Source organism: Anticarsia gemmatalis, chromosome 29 (assembly GCF_050436995.1).
Source record: "Anticarsia gemmatalis isolate Benzon Research Colony breed Stoneville strain chromosome 29, ilAntGemm2 primary, whole genome shotgun sequence".
In the NCBI taxonomy this organism is placed as follows: Eukaryota; Metazoa; Arthropoda; class Insecta; order Lepidoptera; family Erebidae; genus Anticarsia; species Anticarsia gemmatalis.
Window position 1 is genome coordinate 2,012,079 of NC_134773.1, and position 12,413 is coordinate 2,024,491.

The 12,413-nt window shown below is 36.1% G+C and overlaps 3 protein-coding genes and 1 long non-coding RNA gene across 5 annotated transcripts in view; 1 reads left to right on the forward strand and 3 right to left on the reverse strand.

Moving 5' to 3' along the window:
* The window catches only part of LOC142985234 (transferrin-like), a 44,835-nt gene that overhangs the window by 19,039 nt on the left and 13,383 nt on the right, over positions 1-12,413 (forward strand). The gene's annotated exons all lie outside the window — the stretch shown is intronic.
* LOC142985165 (uncharacterized) lies at positions 1,049-3,369 on the reverse strand. The gene is made up of 2 exons (XR_012960188.1): positions 3,100-3,369; positions 1,049-2,647 (listed from the first exon to the last, which is right to left on the reverse strand). It is a non-coding gene; the product is annotated as an uncharacterized LOC142985165 (long non-coding RNA).
* On the reverse strand, positions 4,560-5,981 carry LOC142985202 (uncharacterized). Its single transcript, XM_076133234.1, has 2 exons — positions 5,913-5,981; positions 4,560-5,386 (listed from the first exon to the last, which is right to left on the reverse strand). The coding sequence occupies exons 1-2, from the start codon at positions 5,929-5,931 to the stop codon at positions 4,890-4,892; spliced, it is 516 nt and encodes a 171-aa protein (XP_075989349.1). The 5' UTR covers positions 5,932-5,981; the 3' UTR covers positions 4,560-4,889.
* LOC142985259 (uncharacterized) lies at positions 6,881-8,221 on the reverse strand. Of its 2 annotated transcripts, none has more exons than XM_076133322.1 (2): positions 8,166-8,221; positions 6,881-7,726 (listed from the first exon to the last, which is right to left on the reverse strand). In XM_076133322.1, exons 1-2 carry the CDS (start codon positions 8,179-8,181, stop codon positions 7,203-7,205), a joined length of 540 nt encoding a protein of 179 aa, XP_075989437.1. In that variant the 5' UTR covers positions 8,182-8,221; the 3' UTR covers positions 6,881-7,202. The 2 variants fall into 2 exon arrangements, with proteins under 2 accessions (XP_075989437.1, XP_075989438.1); XM_076133323.1 differs by lacking the exon at positions 8,166-8,221 and adding an exon at positions 7,985-8,121.

Sequence of the window (12,413 nt, forward strand, 5' to 3'; positions counted from 1 at the left end):
GCAACTAGGCGAGCTTCTTTTTATATCAAAAGATAAATGTTTTTTTGAAATAAAACATGAGGTTCATTTCTGTTATATTTATAATTATCGCTGTTTTATAGTAGGTAGTGTTGATAGCAGCGCCTTACATAATCAAATATTTATACTAAATAGAAATATTGTTAAAACCATTTGGCGAAAGAGTGGCCAAGAGTTTCTTACCAGTTCTTCTCATTGGCCCTACCTGCCAAACTGGTGGAAAATTCACACTAAAAGTTAAGTAAGTTTTTCGTTTTTGGAGGTTGTAGTTTGCTAAGTAGGTCTTAAATTACAGTTAATTAATAATTTATTAACTACTAGCTGACCCGTGCGGCTCCGCTCGCGTGAATGTCGTGCTGTTGCATTCGTTGCAGCTGACTTAGACCTAGATACTTTCAAAATAATATACCTACCTACATGCAAATGCTTTAACAACTTTTTCGCTTTGACCTATCCTTCTGTCCGTACACTCCGTACCCGTCTTCTCTCATGTTCCTGTCGGCGCCCGCGTACCTACCTGCTATATAGCGTACGCGTATCGAACCGCGCTAAAGTTCTTTACCCGCGAAATCATGTAGGTATCTACGATGATACGGCCGGCGCGAGCGCCGCGACCATTTTATATTCATAAGATATTGTAGATAATTTAATTTTACCTGTCATCCCGTCATATGATACATAATGCATAAAAATTTTGATTGACATTATTTTTTTTAAAACAAAAACAAATAAGTTTGGTGCATGTTGTAAAATGGATTGCAACGCCATCTATGATGTGTATGTGTAAACTCAGGTTCATATGAAATAATGCACTTTGAAATAAAATGGATTGCAACGCCATCTATTATGTGTACCTATAATTATGTAAACTCAGATTCATATGAAATAATGTACTGTGAAATAAAATTAATATTAAAATTATACAAAACTCTACCCAAAATGTATAAAAAATGCTAAAAACGTATTTTGAATCGTAAAATAGTCACAAAAAGTCATTGTATCAGATGAGGTTTGATCCCAAATAAAATAATGCACCAAAAAAATAAAATTTATATCAATTTCCACAAAAATCTTAACAAAATCCATACAAAATATTCAAAAAGTACTTTAAAACGTAAAACAGTCACAAAAAGTACTGTCTCCGATGAGGTTCGATCCCTCACCAAAATGATTAATAATTAAAACGGATCTATAAACCAATACGCCACAGCGACGCTTATGAATTAAGCCAAAATTATCGCTTATATTTTTATGTTACCTGTGTACGATTTTTACTACATATTTGCAATTTTCTAGAAAACTAAGAATTTTTATGAGATATAAAGTATCCTATAAGTTGCTCCACTACTTATTCTATGCAGATACCAAATTTCAGTGCATTCTATCCGGTAGTTTTTACGTGGCAGCGTAACATACAGACGGAGGACAGACAGACAGACAGAAAAGAAAATTATAAATTGCAGATTCGGTATCAGTATCCGTTACTAAACATCCCCCATTGGTTTTTTTTAAATATATTCAATGTACAGAATTGGCCTCTCTACAGATTTATTATAAGTATAGATTTTTAGAAATTTATTTCTTGGGGATTTGAAACTCATAGGACGAAAGTTTAAATGCGAGTTCTTTTAAATTGGGTCTACTAGTATGATGATATAAAGTAAATATATGATATATAGAACTATAGACCAACCACTTAATAAAGTCCCTTTGTATAAGATTTGCAGGTGAAGAATGTATAAAATAGGCAGAATTTAGAACATCTGCGACTCATAGGCTTATGCAACTGACAGTGGTCCATTAAATACAACAAATTATTTTGGAAATACCCAGAAATATTAGTTTTAATCTAAATAAAGGCTTACCAAGGGTCTCTACTAAGCGGTGCTTCTATAAACGAATTATCTTTATATATATAATTCTTCTGTAAGTGTGTATGTCACTGAACTTCTCTTAAACGACTGCACCGATTTTGATTAAATTTTTTGTGTGTGTTCAAGGGGATCTGAGAATGGTTTAGATTAAAATTTTCAAATTAAAGACGTGTAGACAGGACAACGTCTGTCGGGTCCGCTAGTTTATTTATAAATCTAGCCTTTACTTATTTTATCTTTCGCTATTTTTACCACCTTTTCTACAACATAAGGGCCAACTATGCCAGCCACTGCCCACACGAGTAACTTGACTGCTCTGGCTACTTGCCCTACGTCTGTAGATTTAGTCTCCAGTGTGTGTACCATGTCATCTATTTCTGTCAGTCTGTTCGCTCTTTTTGGAGGTATCCTAACATTAGGTCTAGGTTTTACTACCCCTCTTAACAGCTGTGACACCCACGTACCGTAAATATGAACATTATTTATCTGGGCGTGCAGTTTGTCTTTCGATTGTTTCTCTATTTTCATATTCTGTCTCAACAAGGATGATAGCTTTTTCGATATCTTCTTTGGGTTGCCACGAAGAATGTTCGACCATTCCGATTCCCTGAATCGGTTGTGTTCCGGAACATAGTTTTTTTTACGAAATTCCGTCCGTTGTACGTCTTTTGGTTCGACATCGGTGACGCCATTTCTGATTTCGTATTGGTGACTTGAAACTATAGCATATGTCACGAACAAGAAACACTCAAGAACTGAAATAAAGGTTTGAACATTTAATCATTGTTACAGAACATTCAAATTCAATACAAAATGTCACCTTATTAGCACCACGACACAAACGTGCATCATGAGAAGGGATGTGTCGTTCGCGATTGAACGATTTAAATTAACATCTAAGTATTTGAAAGCCACTATGCTGTACATGGTTTTCTCCCTTAGGGCTCCTACATAATAGGTATGCCAGCAACATGGCTGCTGGTTGTGCCCGCGTGTTACGTGGCTTGCTGCCGTCATTTGTTCCTAGAATTCGAGCGGTAATTTTGGGTATCGACAGCTCTGCGCGGCTTGTGTGTGGCAGCCATTAGATTATGATGATTATCATGTTGCGTCAAAGCAGCAATGTATTACATAGTGGCTACTAATTTGACGGAAACAGGAGTCGAACTTGAATACAAAGAATTAGTTAATTAGTTAAATGACTTACTTATTAAAATACTGCACATGTCTGATACGAGTGTAGTATTGTGTGTTTGAGAAAGCTTGTTTGTTGTTGTGTCGTGCGTCGTGTCCCACTGCTGGGCAAAAGTCTCTCTTGTAGACTTCCACAGAAACCTTACGTGTACTTCATTTATACTCAAACTTAATTAACTGTTATTAAAAATTAATTAAACAAGTCAAGCAATTAAGATTTAGTTTGAGTAAATACGTTAATTAAAGTGAATGATTAACAATAATGATTATTTCGTCACACATATTATCTCCGCAGTCCGCCGTATGTGTATCCTACTGCTTTACTCAAGTTCCCAGTGCTCCAACTGGCACATATTTCGGCCAGTACGAGCGTAAACCGCTTTCTTAAAAAACACACAAAATGGCCGAAATTTCAAAAACTATAGCCGAGTGGTATAAGTTGACACCTCCCACGCAAGTGGTCGCAGATTCGAACCCGAGGCAACACACCAATGACTTTTCGAAGTTATGTGTGTATTAGAAATAATTATCACATGCTCCAACGGTGAAGGAAAACATCGTGAGGCAACCTTGCATGCCTAAAAATTTGTTTAAAACATTTATTGAGGGCATGCAAAGTCCCCAACCCGCACTTGGCCAGCGTGGTGGACTCAAGGCCTTACCCCTCCCTAATTACGGGAGGAGACCCTTGCCCAGCAGTGGGACATTAATGGGTTAAATTCATTTATTTATTTTTTAATTTATATGATACTTATGCCAGAGATAAATTTTAATATTTAGATCAGTCGGGAAGTCGCCCATCCGCTGGTAAAGGATTATCCATTATTTACGCCACACCTGTATATGATGTTTACTTCTAACTAAATTATCTTGTAACTAGTGGTGAAGACCTGTAATTTTTATTTATAAGATTAAATTATGTGCTGTTGGTCTTCCTAGCAAAAAAATATAAAATATTGAAGATGTTTCGATTGTAGTTTTCTTAGTCTATATATTGAAATGAGGGTTAGGTTAGCCTTATCTCTGTTCTATTCCATTACTGTCCCAACCCGCACTTGCCCAGCAGTGGGATATTAATGGATAACTTTTATTTTTTACTAGTTGACCCGTGAAACTTCGCTTGGGTCACATAAGAGAGAGTGGGTCATAATTTTCCACGTTTTTGTAACATTTTTTACTGGTACTCTGCTCCTATTGGACACAGCGTGATGTTATATAGCCAAAAGCCTTCCTCAATAAATGGTCTATTCAACACAAAAATAATTTATCAATCTGAACCAGTAGTTCCTGAGATTACCGCGTTCTAACATACAAACAAACAAACTCTTCAGCTCTATAATATTAGTATAGATTATTTTACTGTCCCATTGCTGGGCTAAGATGTCTCGAAAGTGGTAGGGGTTAGGCTAGCTTACGTATCATAATTTAATTTTGTAATCTTAAATTCGTAAAGGCGAAAAAAAAACTCCATCATGTAATTTCAAATGTTTTATTCGTGAATCAAAAATCAAACCGTTTAATTAGTTAGATCAAATACTGGTTATTATGATTGTCAAAAACAAAATGCTTTTTCACGCGCGATTTTTGTTTCATGCGCGATGACAGCCATCGCGTATGTGTAAGTCGCTATTAATAATTAATTTCTCAGTACATTTAGCGGTAGTTTATCTATTCAATAGCGTTTTTTATATAAGTTTAAACGCTATTTAATAGATAAACTACCGCTAAATGTACCTCAGAAGCCGGGGATCAGTGAAACAAGCAACTTACTTTACACAGATAAATTTAAAACACCAATTTCTATTATTCATCTTTGCCAATTGTATTTTTAATTTTGTCAGCCGAATCCACCATTGACTTATAAAATAACTTCATAGCAGTAGCAATTACATGTATCTTATTTTTTGATGTATCGCGAGAAATGATATCGACGATACTATCAATTGCTTTCAATTGCTTCCCTTGCTTCTTGCTCAATTTGGCAATGCCGAGCGTACTGTATTGTAGGCGTCCTAGCAATTGTTGGATCCAAGTTCCATATACATTGACAGTATGTATATGGTTCTTGTCCCCCTTCTCATCTTTCTCAGACCTTTCGTATTTCTTCATGTCAGATTCTAGCAATTGTTCTAACTTGTTCACTAATGCAATACTCTCTTTTCTGGAGAGTCGCGACTTTGAGTACTGACGAGCTATTGGTACCTCGTTCGATATGGCTGGAGGCACTTCCTCTTCGACCTTTTGCTCATCATAACTGTCCTCGCGTTCTGTACACGTAACAGTCGAGATTATGCATATAACTGAAACAGATAATGATTTTAAACTTTCGCGATTTGTACGAAATACTATAATGTAACGGGTCTTATAAGAAAAGGTTTTTTTTAACCAATTACTGTCCCACTGCAGGACAAGGGTCTACTCCCAGATGTGGAAGAAAGGGTTAAGCATTGACTCCACCACGCTGGCCAATTGCGAGTTGGGGACTTTGCATACCCTCAATAAATGTATTCAAAAATTAAGGGATAAGTGTGAAACATACTTAGATTGGTACAGTTTATGATTGGAAATAAATAATAACGTGTTTGAGTTTTTTTGAGCCTAGCCTTTCTTCCAAACTATGCATTTCACTACCTTAAATTCGTGTCTTAATCGGACTTAAGACACGAATTTAGAAAAATTATCACACCTACGAAGATATTAGGTGGATAGAGCCTCATAATAAGAGCTAGCAAGAAACTCACGGCCACTCTTTTCAATCGCCAAAAGATTTACAATATCGTTGATACAATAATCGTTTAATTAAATATAGTTAATGAATATACTCACATAGAATTGCGGAGAACATGGCTTTTGTATATTTGAAACTATTTACCACAAAATTATGAAAATTATCAACAAATGGACATGTATTATATACATTACAAATCAATAATTGCTCATTATTATAGCAAGCGTGAAATTAACACAATCACTAATTATAATATTCCTATGTTCTAATTAACACAGCAATTTTGAAATTTAATTATATTTTTGATAAAGTACCGCCTCAATAATTGAGAAATGACTATGTTAACGAAAAATTATTAAACTTGTACTCGTAAAAGGTTCATCTAAAATGCTCAGACTGTATTTTTCTTTTAAATATAATGTTAAAATTGTAATTATTACAGACGGAAACATTTTACTAGACACTCATTTGATACCAACGAAAATACGAAACAGTGACGTCACTTTGCCGTATTTCTATACTATATTTTTTATTTTTGACATTTCATAAAGAGTAGCTGATTTGACTGATAGTCAAGTACCCAATTGTTAAGCTATAATAATTATAGCCGAGTGGTGTTACTTAACACTTCCCACGCAAATAAACTACGGTTTGAACCCGAGGCAACACACAATAACAATGACTTTTGGTAGGGTCTCCTCCCGTAATTAGATATGGTTGTAAGCCTTGAGTCCACCACGCTGACCAAGTGCGGGTTAGGGACATTGCGTACCTTCAAGAACTGTTCTAAAGAACTCTCAGGAATGGTTACATCACGATGTTTTCTTTTACCGTTGGAATAAGTGATAATTTTTTTCTAATTATTCTGGCGAATTACGAATCTCCACCCTATCTCAAGTCGGTTAAAACCACTTATTTATTCGGCAGATTTATTCCGCAGGGTTTATTAAACAACAAATTTTCCGTTTTATAATCTTTATTAAAAGAATTACAGATGATACAGTCATGTTTATTTCGTGATGCTGATAAAATATCTAGAGGTAGCTTATGAAAGAAGGAAGCTAAATCCATTTAAATCAAATCATTTATTCGTTTAGATCAAATATTGACACTTATGATAGTCGTTACAATTACTGAATCTACCACGCTCGGGAAGAGGGAATGAGAAAAGCTAGCAAGAAACTCACAGCGTCTTTTCAATCGCCAAAAGATTTACAATGTGGTTGATACAATAATTGATCACGCAATCTCTTACCCCCGGTTTCTGAGGCACATTTAGCGGTAGTTTATCTATTCAATAGCGTTTTTTATATGAGTTTAAACGCTAATGAATAGATAAACTACCGCTAAATGTACCTCACAAACCGGGGGTTAGAAATCTTCAGTTTCTAAGATATTGGTTTCTTCTTGCTACCATGAACATCGAACCATTTCAGCATTTTAATCGCAGCTTTCAGCAGTTCTTCATTATCAGGTTCTGCATCGAAACTTCGTAAAATATCTTCAATTTTACGTCTGTTAGTCCTGGCGCCGGTTAAAAATTCACGAGTTCTCAATTTCAATCGCCATTCGAAGAATTTCGCCCACATGTTGTAAACCTCGCCGTTTGCTGTTAGGACTTCTTTGGATTTCTTCTGTTCCTTCTTGAGAAGACTCTTTAGCTTCGATAATTTCTTCTTAAGAATTGGTTTTTTAGCTAAAAATAATTGTCTGAGGTGGTCCTCATTGTTGTCAATTTTACTGCCGTTATTTGATCGGAGTTCATCTGTGATAGTCTGTGGTGATTTCATGTGTGTGTGTATAAGTTGTATTGTTTTTATAATGTCTATGTGTTGAGCCTTTTCGTCATGCTCGATGTCGTGGGGCGCATGGTGATGACTCGCAAACGTGTATGCCAGCATACATGGAATGACTGTAACAAAAATATGACATTAAGTAATTTTAAAAACGATTCCCAATATCATCGGCCTAGCCTTTCTTCGATTGAAGTCAGCTTCCAGTCTCACCGGTTGCAACAAAATACTAGTACCTATTTTCCTTGGAGCAACTGCCTATCAGACCCCCACAATCCAGTCACCTGTGCTATTGTGAGTCCCGGCTGTCATTTTCCAAGATCTTCGACAGTCGTGAACAGTAGTCAGAAGCTTGAAAGTGTTACAATCAATCTTACCGAAGGGTATCGTGTTGTAACCCAGGTAACTGGGTTGTGGAGGTCAGATAGGCAGTCGCTCCATGTAAAACACTGGTATTCAGCTGTATCTGGTGAGACTGGAAGCCGACTCCAACATAGTTTGGAAGAAAGGCTAAGCTGACATAAAACAAAATAATTAATTAATTAATATTTTACTTACGAAACGTTAAGTACATTGTCGTGAACGGAATTAATTCTGACTAATCTTAAACATTCTTATTTATCTTAGCTAATTACTTGATAATTGGACAAGTATGAAACTAATTAAATTTTAATTACTATTGGCGGTAATAAGGTGCGGATTATGTAGCCGTTGAACATGAGGACTTAGTGTCCGTACCCAAGAATAATGTGATGAAGAGCCCATTGAAATGTTCAACCCGAAATTCGGTGGTAATTTCGAAACTCGAAATTTAGTGGTCACCCATCTATGTACAGTCCGCGCTATAGTTGCTTAACTTATTACTTGTTTGTTTGCAAGCGAAGATTATGATGCATTTTAAAAATATTTGAAAGCAAAGCTGTATTTTGCTTTGAAAATGAACTTGAACATTTAAATATATACAAAAAAGAATAAATCTTTTGATCCACAAGGTTACGGACCGGTCTGTCATTGTGTGTTTTTGTAAGAAACCAATTATAATTAAAATCTATAGTAATAATACAAAGTTGAAGAGTTTGTATGTTTCAACACGCTGATCTCGGGAACTGCTGGTTTGTATTGAAAAATATTTTTGTATAGAATAGTCTACTTATTGAGGAAGGCTACAGGATAAATAACATCACGCTATGAGTAATAGAAATGGAGGTGTAATAAAAAATGTTGTGAAAACAGGAAAAATAATATCCACGTGTACCTATTCTTTGCTTGTAAGGTTGCCTTTGCTATGTTGAATAGAAAAATACATAAATAAAAGAAATAAATTTAACCCATTAATGTCCCTTTTCTGGGCAAGGGTCTCCTCCCGTAATGAGGGAGGGGTTAGGCCTTGAGTCCACCACGCTGGCCATCTGCGGGTTGGGGACTTTGCATGTCCTCAATAAATGTATTAAACAATTTGAAGGTGTGTTTAAAGATGCAGGTTTCATCACGATGTTTTCCTTCACCGTTGGAACAATTGATAATTATTTCTAACTAGCTGACCCGCGCAACTTCGCTTGCGTCACATAAGAGAGAATGGGTCATAATTTTCCCCGTTTTTGTAACATTTTTTACTGGTAGTCTGCTCCTATTGGTCGTACCGTGATGATATATAGCCTATAGCCTTCCTCGATAAATGGGCTATCTATTATTGAAATATTTTTTCAAATCGGACCAGAAGTTTCTGAGATTAGCGCGTTCAAACAAACTCTTCAGCTTTATAATATTAGTATAGATATACACATAACTTGGATAAGTAATTGGTGTAAATCCTCGGGTACAACCCGTAGACCAGTTGCGAAGGATTCAAAGTAAATAAAAATAGACGTATTTCCCTACAAGTTAAAATTATTCTTTGTTGTGTTGAAACTCGTTTCGAAGTTATTAAAATGATTTGAAGACTATGGCCCAGCGCAGACAGACCGGAATAATCCTCGCGCGGTCTCGAGCATTTTCTTTACGGCTCGCGGATGCTCGAGCATGCTCGCGACCGCGCGAGCCTGCGCGAGGGAAGCGTTCTGGGTTACCACTTTACATTAAACATGCCCGTTTTTCGTGAAAGTTCGTCAACGATGGTGGTCTGGGCCATGATTATAATTGCTCTTTTGGCGGAAGAAGAATAAAAATGACGTTCTCCCTCTTTAAACTCAGTAACAACATTGAAATTTTTCGTACGATGCCGGCGGCGACGCGATGCCGCGCGGGGATACCCGCGCATCCTCGAGGACGCGCGAGCATTTTTTGTCAGCTTCAAGCAATTATGCACTTTATTTTAAGAAGATTAAAGTTGATTTTCAAGTGCGTTAAGAAAATCCTCTCCGCTGCGCTCCTCCCGGTCTGCGCTGACCCTAATGCTACGATATTATCGTTGATAGATATAATGATATATTTTGCTGTTATTTGTAGATAATTAAGTTATTTAATTACTATTGAGCTTCGGTTGTTCTTTATTTTTATAATAACGTCAGCACGTGACTTCATTCGCGTTTAAGATTTCGAAAAAGAAATACTGTGTGTCCAGGTTATAAACTAACTTTGTACTTCATTTGTTTTTCACTAGCTTTGTCAAATTTTTATTTTTAAGACCATTCCCAGAATAAAAATTGCTCTTGTGTCGCGGGGACTTTTACAAACATACAAACAACGGACACAAAGTACAACCAGACGTGAAACAGCAATTCGTGAATCGCACAAATAATTGTTTTGTGTGGGAATCGACGCAATGATCAAGTTTAGTTAGTGGTCAAGTTAATGTCAAACTTCTTCATGCCTGAAGGTCTTGTCAATAACTTAACTATCTTTAATACAATCTACATTAACGATTTTAAACTCTCGCGACTTGTACACATAATATTATAATTCAATATTTTATATTTATTTATTATTTTATTTTTTTGACAGCGATGTGGAAGAGTACTACGACGCGTAGTGCGCTTCCCATGTTTTTTTTTTTTTTTTTTTTTTTTTCTTTTTTCTATTTTAATACTTGTTTCTTTTATCTATTTGTATATATAGTAAGTTTGTTGTTGTTAATTTAAAATGTAATTGTAAATATTTTCTTTAATTATAATAAATATCATATTTTATAAGGTTTCCTAACCTTTAACTTCCATGTTTAAGACCCGTTGCATTTACATTATATTTTACGTAACCAAACAGACGTAGACAATAGTTTTATAACTAAAGGAATGTCCGTCTTAACCTCGATAGCTCCTAAACAAATATACCTATTTTGATGCGGTTTTTCCTGTTAAGAGGTATTTAATTTACACCTTACTCAAAACACTTTTGCATTTTAATTGATCCTGAGATCTCGTGATCCAATGTCGCTCTCTTTACCTATTAAACCAAGGCAGCAGAGGAAAATCAATCAGCCCATTTTCTTACTTTGTTGGACCTCCACATCCCAGTTACCTGAGTTATAACACGATACCCTTCGGTAAGACTGGTTGCCAGACTTTCAAGCTTCTGACTATTGTTAACGACTGTCAAATATATTTATAAATGACAGCCAGGACACCATGTAACGTGCCTTCCGAAATATGAAGAAACTCGATATGCATAATATGGTCACCCATCCACAGAACAACCTTGGCAAGCGTAGCTTAACCTCAGAGATTGATCCGTGCGGCTATGGTTACTTAGGCACAAGAGCGGAGGAAAATAAGTCTTTATTTTAAAATGTATAATATGGGCACCCATCCATAGAACAACCTTGGCAAGCGTAGCTTAACTTCAGAGATCGATCTGTGCGGCTGTGGTTATCTAACCACGAGAGCAGAAGGAAATACGTGTTTATTTTAAAATGTATAATATGGTCACCCCTCCTCAGAACAACCTCGGCAAGCGTAGCTTAACTTCAGAGATCGATCCATGTGGCTGTTGTTATCTAGCCACGAGAACAGAGGAAAATACGTCTTTATTTTAAAATGTATAATACGGTCACCCATCCACAGAACAACCTTGGCAAGTGTAGCTTAACCTCAGATATTGAACAGAGGAAAATACGTCTTTATTTTAAAACAGTTCTGTCTACTCTCTGGGGAAATACCACCTTGATGTTTATTTAAAGAAACCAGAATATGTTTTTAACGTTTCTTACGAAACGATGACTCATAAGAATTCCCCTGTTATAACAATATGGCCGTATTTTAACTTTATGTTATTGAAACTCGTTTTTGAGAGAAAGTTATTATTAAATACTACCTTTTTCCGCGACTGCGTTCGCGTGGTTAGATTACCCATTGTAAAAATAGTCGGGTTAATAATATATAGTTCTGGCCGATTTTGGCGACGGCGGCCAATTTCATTGAAACCAGCCAACTGTGCGGCAGGCTTACTCCCGAAAGCAGTATCGAGTCGAAAATTAAATTAGATTGGTTCGAACAAATGTCAAAATGAGGTTTTAACGTGAAACTTATAGGATTGTTTGATGTAGATAATCTAATAAGTATATAAAATTCTCGCGTCACAGTTTTCGTTGCCAGTTCCTCCGAAACGGCTTGACCGATTCTAATGAAATTTTATGAGCATATTGAGTAGGTCTGCGAATCGGCCAACATCTATTTTTTATACCCCTAAGTGACATTCTTTTTTATTCATATGGCAAAACAACGTTTCCCGGGTCAGATAGTTTTCATTATAAACCAGTGTACGCTCACGCGCTAGTTTGTAAATTAAAACTACGATTTGACATTTGTTCGAACCATGCGAATTTGATTTTCGCCTTTATATTTTTGGTAGTATACGATACTCTTCTCATTGGCT